The 7,173-nt window shown below is 37.0% G+C and overlaps 1 protein-coding gene across 1 annotated transcript in view; it reads right to left on the reverse strand.

The window, feature by feature from the left end:
* The window catches only part of fra10ac1 (FRA10A associated CGG repeat 1), a 28,046-nt gene extending 24,349 nt beyond the window's left edge, over window positions 1-3,697 (reverse strand). The window contains exon 1 of the mRNA XM_015346402.2: window positions 3,623-3,697. Within this exon, the coding sequence (XP_015201888.2) occupies window positions 3,623-3,652 (30 nt within the window). The 5' untranslated portion in view covers window positions 3,653-3,697. The remainder of the gene's footprint in view (window positions 1-3,622) is intronic.
* Between the last annotated feature and the right edge of the window lie 3,476 nt (window positions 3,698-7,173).

A 7,173-nucleotide genomic window follows, 5' to 3' on the forward strand; every position in this document is an offset into this window, starting at 1 on the left:
GAAACGCCCTGGGATTTTTAATGACCACAGAGAGTCAGGACCTCGGTTTTACATCTCATCAGAAGGACGGCGCCTGTTTACAGTATAGTGTCCCCGTCGCTATACTGGGGCATTAGGACCCACACAGACCGCAGGGTGAGCTCCCCCTGCTGGCCCCTCTAACACCTCTTCCAGCAGCAACATTAGTTTTTCCCAGGAGGTCTCCCATCCAGGTACTGACCTGCTTCAGTGGGTTGCCAGCAGCCATATCACTCTGCAACTCACAACTGGTGGCCCTCACCCTGCAGTCTGTGTGAGCTTTAAATGCTTTAATATATCTTTCACACACAAAAATAAATATTGAGTAAGAATCCAAATTACTTTAGTACTACCAACCACATTGCAACTAATGATATTACAGAAACTAATTATTGTACAATAATTTAATTTTTTAATTTACACAATTAAACCTTACAAGGCAAGCTTTCTCAACATCAACGGAAAAGCAAATTTCTGTAATGTGAATGTATTCACACACTGTAGCAGGGAAAATTTTGTGATCGAATGTCTTACCATGATGGTTTTATACTTAATTATTCTCACATGATTTAGATTATACTGATCATATTGAAGTATGCAATATGAAGTACTCAATATGTAAGAGCTTAGAAATATGTTGATGCAAGTATTTTTGAAGCATTAAAGAGAATACACCTGATTTACCATACATAGACAATACAATACAGAGACCAAGTGTCTCAAAATGGTATGATGCAAACACAATTGGTTTTCACTCACGGCTCAGTGCAACCTATTTAGAAAATGTGTGCACAAATACTTTACATACTCATGTGAAATAATCAGAAATATCACTAACCATTATACTGTCCCATACAGCAAGATAAAATGATAAAGTGGTGTAAAAAAAGGTGTAAAAATATGCTGATATGTGAGGGTCATTCAAATGGAATTCAATCCAATTTTTCTTGTATAATAAAAAAGGAGATATACACATCAAATGCTACCAAAAAGGTTGGCTTCCTGGCTTCCACTTAATGACAGGTTAATTTACTTCAATTTGCTATTTCAAGCCATTTTAAATTTGATTTAAGTTCTCAAAAAGCCAACTGGGCCAAAGTCCTTATCATTCAGGTGTGCTAGATGGACTATAACTAATGGGACTTGAGCACAGGGGAAAACACCTACTCAATTTGAGAGCTGTCTGATACAGTACTGTTTCCACATACGTCTGCTCATCATCAACTCAGCTGTTGCACCAGAAAGAATGGCAAGCAAGTTGAGGAGAGATATAAGGAGACAATTCCTAATTTACGGGTTGAGAAGAGACTGCATAAACGTTTGTGTGCTGCTGTTTCTGGAAATAATGAAACCAAAGGCTGAGGGAAGAAAAAAGTCTGATGAAGCAAGCAGACCATTTACAAGCACTAGTTAGTACTGGTGACTGAAACCAGCAGACAAGGGTGCAGTCCAGAATCAGGACCAAAAATCACTGTATTAGAGGATTAAAGCTTTATTTTTCTGTATCAACTAAATTCTACTTTCATGACTGGGACACTGCAATATGCAAAGATGGGGTTTTGTTAATGTTAGTGTGCTAGTGTAGTTAGTGTAATGTGCTAATGTTAGCTTCTCTTGTACTGTCCCAGTACAGATTTGTCTCTGTACATATCATCCCATCAGACAGCTTGCTGTGTGCTGCATTATCTGCTGTGCTCAGCTTTCCCGATCTTGAAGCATCATCAAAGCTGATCTATCATTCTTCTGCTTATCCACACTAATTCAACTGTCAATATACGTTTAAAGAAGATTTCCATACATAATATTCTAAATAAGTAGGGACATCCACTGGTGAGAGCAAACCTGTCAGGCAGAATTTCATATGCACTGATTAAATATTTCCTTTAATAGACTGGATATCTTTTAAAAATGGCCATAAACTGACCTAACCTGAACTAAACTAGCACTGAATTATAAATTAACATACTAAGAAAGGTTAAGGACTATGATGGACAGGGTTAAGTCAAAAATTAGGTTGAGTACTTACGAACTCAACATAAAATTTGCGTAACTTTAAAATGTTGCTTAATTAACAAGCAGGTATTACCGTTTAATAGTTTTTTTAATAAGGTTTATATAAGGTATATATAAGTTTATCAATCTATATTATCACAGACTTGGGGGACGATACAACAGTCATCGGCATGATCACAGATGGTGAAGAGTCTGCGTACAGGGTGGACGTTGAAACCCTGGCAGCCAGGAGAACAACCTCTCTCTGAACATCAGTAAGACTAAGGAGATGATTGTGGACTATAGGAAACACCAGGGAGGAGATCACACACCTATCTACATCAATGGGACTGCAGTGGAGAGGGTCAGAAGTTTTAAGTTCCTGGGAGTCAACATCACAGAGGACTTAACCTGGACCCACCACACCAACACCGTGGTCAAAACACCACGGTAGCGCCTATTCTTTCTCCACATGCTAAAGAGGTTGGGCATGCCATCACATACTGTATCCAGGCCAACTTCTACAGGTGCACTATTGAGAACATCCTGACTGGTTACATCACTGCCTGGTATGGGAACTGCTCCGCCCGGGATCGCAAAGAACTGCAGAGGGTGGTGAAGTCAGGGCAGCTCATTAGCAGCTGTGAGCTACCAAACATCCAGGATATCTACTCAGCTAGATATTTTTAAAAATCCAAGTCCGTTCTGAAGGACCCCAGTCATCCCAGTCACAAACTGTTTTCTCTCCTACCATCTGGTAAACGGTACTGAAGCATTCGGTCCAAGTCCAACAGACTATGGAACAGCTTCTACCTCCAGGCAATAAGACTGCTAAATTGCCAACCTGCAGCTCCTTTAGCAAATCACCTGTAATGGCTACATGGCCACACAGTTTTCAGTGTTCTGTGCATACTGCACTATTTGGACATAATTTATTGCGTACACCATGGACACATAGCAGCTCTATTTATATTGAGTTTTGTCTGTTTATGTTATTCAATTTCTATTACATTATTATCTATTATTATGCAACCTTATTTTTTGTAACCTTAATTTTGTGATTTTTACACCCCCCCGATGAGGTCGTAGAAAAGACATTTCATTGCCAGGAACTACTGCTGCATGCTGTATTGTTGTGCATTTGATAATTCAACTTTGATTGATTGATTGATTGATTGATTGACTTCCCAAAGACGTAACTTGATACAGTACTTATCAGTTGTTCACAAGATCCAATCGATTGAGAGACTTCTACCAGTTTTTATTGGTAAAAATAAAAATAACTTCTCAACACCCTAAAATGTAAGTGTATGGTTATAATTTGAGGCATGACAACGGGTGGTAACCTTAATCGGTCCAAACTAACAACAGCCTATTTTACAGTAATTTATAACCTTGATCGATATATTTTTAAATGTGTTTTCTAAGAATAACAATCAGAATAACATGTTTTTCAATTACACTTACACTAACTGGAGCAATGTGTTCTAAAGCACTGTAACATATTGTTAACAAAGATTCCCATCGAATATAAATTTTGAATCCAAAAGAGCAAGCCTTTAACACTCAAAAGAATAAAACTGCACATTAATAAGCACCTAAATCTTTATACCTTCACAAGATCCAACGCTTTATCATCCATAGTGGTCTTCTTCCTAATCCAGGCGCACTTGAGTGACGTTAACAATGCGACAGACTACACAGAGTAGGAAGGCGTGACGAGAACGTTGTTCTTGTGGACGAACAGTGTTAAATCGTAGGTATAGGGAAATGTTGTTGAAGGATAATAGAAGTGGTTTTATTCCGAATAACCGAATACATACTGTACATTATTGCCTACGTGAGAAAACACGGAACCCCAGACTTTGGTTGTAGCTGTAAAGGCAGCATCTCCACGATCTTAGAAGATCGGGAATGTCAACTTTTTGAGCGAGGTTTTTAGTTGGTTTATTAAAGATTAATATGAGATTACAAACACACACATCATGTAGGATTAATTGATTTGATTTGGATTTATAAATCACTGGGTTCGATATTTTAAAATACAACCCGAATACGTAGTTACAAAATCTTTAAAAACCATAAATAATTATTTTCTGTTGTTTTTTCTAATATTACAGTTTATTGGAGCCCTTTTAAATGCTGTGAGGTCTTGGAAATACCAAGATGATTATTCCAATGTTGGGATGAAACGTTAAACGCAGGTCCTAGAGGTATTAGCCCTGTAGTCTTGGCTAAATTCCAGTGTGGGTCTGCTCATTGGTCTACGTACAGTATACTTCCATCCGAAGAAAGAAACTAGAACATGCTTAGTTACAGTAACAGACTCATACCCCCTTGTCTGTTCCATTATAGCTGCCCCTGAGGACGAGGGGAACTACACATCCTCCTCCACTGGCGGTTCTGCAGGTGGTGTTTGTGAGTCCAGTCCTCCCACATTCCTGCAGTCTCCCCAGGCTCTGGTCTCCCTACTGTATATAGGGTATAGTGCGTTTTCAACAGTACTGTGCCATGTCTCTAGTGTTAATTACATGGAATTAATGGAGTTCTGATATAATCATTTATTTTTCAAGTAACAATTTCAAGTGGAGTATAAAGGGTGTGCTTCTTTTGATAACTTATGAACTTTCATAAGTACTTAATCAAAAATTGGAATTATAAAATATTGTTGTCTGCTTTTGAACTAAATCTGCTCTTGTCTAGCATCAGCCTTAAACAGTTAAACTGAAGAATAGTAAAATCAATTGTTGCTTTTTGTTTGTTATTTTAGAAATTAGTATACCAATCAGTCATTGTTTGCTTTTCTGATTAAACGTCTCATTTACAAAAGGAAAGACATTTAAGACTGAACAAATGTTTTCGATTTTGGTGCATCAGATCCTTACCTTTTCTTTCTAGGAAGCAGAGACAGACATTCATTAAAACCTCCCTTTAAAGACAAGACTTCTATAAAACCACACTTAAACTGTTGTGGAAGTTCTAAATCAGTATCAGTGTATGCCTTCCTCTGCAACCACAGATTACAGAATCACTGTAAATCAGAATTGCTGAACTTCTGTTGAAATACAGTATATATATAAAAATGTTGTATATAAATAACTGAAGAATTAGCTTATTGTCCACTTCTCTGTTGGGATAATGAGCACACACTGCTATGGAAAATTCTTAGACATAATTGGAATTACAATCTGTATGTATGACATTAGTATCAACAATTTTCTCAAAGTCTCGACTTGTTTCTTCTACTTTTAGAACCATTTTAACTGCACTTTCTGCAGATGTAGTCTAAGTAAGAAGAAACCACACTTGTCAATAAGCAATCTTTAATTCACATTGATCAAAATTTTCAAATGCCTGATCACAAAAACTTGAAAAACTATACATGAGCCCAGTATGAAGCAGTGTAGCACCTATTCCAATTGCAGTCTATTTATTAGTTGAGTGTTGCTGATTTGTTGTTGGGTGGTCCTCATCACTGACATCATTTGTTCATTTGCACATCGTTCAAACTAAAAGACTATTTTTGTGCTGAAGGATACAGGTCCACAAGCATTAATTGTTAACTGTTGGTTTAAAACTGCATAATGGTCTTCAGTAGAAGATTGCCATAGAATTTAGTTTTTGCATAAAGAAGGAAACACATTTTGTGAAAAGAGTAGGATAATGCTGAATGTCTTATGTTTTTTGCAAAACAATGTCGTTATTCACTAAGAAACTACTATTATTGTTAAATGCCAAATCACAAAGTTTAGAAGGATAAAAGACTTCTAAAAACAGGCTTAAACTTTGCAACACTTTTTTTAACATGCACAAAACATTTTCCAAGTGTAGAGTTAGAAAACACTTCACTGATGTGGGCAGCAGTAGGATGTCATGTTCTCATAAAATACTCCAAAAAATTCTTTACACCACAAGTTTTCAGCTTGCAGGAGATGTGTGTGAGTTGAGCCATTTGTATTATTCTGGCAAGACAAGAGGCCAATTATCCCACAGTCTCTTCATGCCATAAACAAGCCCCCGACAAAAGGGGGCACTGCACAGATCCTTTGCTGCCAAAACCGAACAACAAGTCACTTATTCTGTTAAGTAACTGAATTGGCCCCAGCGAGAAAAAAAAGGAGAAAAAAATGAACGTCTTCCAGACTTCTAGCGTCGGACAGAACTTCAGTGTTATTCAGACTTTGTTGTGTTGGAACCCCCATTGAACATGACAAAGGCTTGCCATTTAATGCCGCCTGCATTCTGAGTATCTCAAAGTTGGCAAACAGTGAGGGTGCTTAGCAACCAACAAAAATTACACTTTGAAGAAATAACTGGATGTTTTCTGCATTGTTATGGATTTGTGCAGGGCACAGTGTTTCAGTCTTGTGGCATTGTAAAAAGTGAGAAGGATGCACAAAATAAGGATTTACAGTTCATCTTAATGAGGAAATCTAGCAAAGTGTGCCTGTTTCATTCTCTTTCAAATATTAGAGTACCTTATCATCTTAAAGTATAAAAAGTAATTTATTTTTTATCACTGCATAATCCCATCGTAACCAAATGAAGTCAGTGGTGTAATGGAGGTGTGTATTAGAAATGCAATGAAAGTGATAAAATTTCCATGATTTCTCATCTATTTAAATAATGTTTTAAATCAATTACCTAATTATGAAATATATGTAGGAATTACTGTAGGTTTCACACACACGTCTATATAGTTATAGAGTCTATAGAGTTATTATTGGATAATAAACCTTATTCAATAATAGATCTGATGATCATCGGATTTGGGGACAATGGAAAACAAAGTGGAACAAGTAACATGAAAGAAGATGAGATAGCTCCTCTTCTCCCATAATTTGTTGTAGGTTACAGGAACAGAATGCATTCAACACTAAAGGCAAAGAGGTAAGACTGTCTTTAAAATAGTTAATTAGAACTAATACTATGCAAAAGATAAATCTGTTTAATCTGTTGTAGTACATGAAAAAAAACCTGACAACAGTTCATGAATACTGGTGTCAGCTTGTGCAAAGCAGTCTGGAATGGGACCACTGGTCTCTGGGCAAAGAAAGCAGGATTTAAGTGATTATGCATTTTGTGTAAAAAAGATGAGAAATAAAGACATAACTATCTCATAAATACTTTCAAGGGCCTGTATACCCTGACTTTTCCAGAGCC

This window comes from Lepisosteus oculatus, chromosome 4, assembly GCF_040954835.1.
Source record: "Lepisosteus oculatus isolate fLepOcu1 chromosome 4, fLepOcu1.hap2, whole genome shotgun sequence".
NCBI classification, from domain to species: Eukaryota; Metazoa; Chordata; class Actinopteri; order Semionotiformes; family Lepisosteidae; genus Lepisosteus; species Lepisosteus oculatus.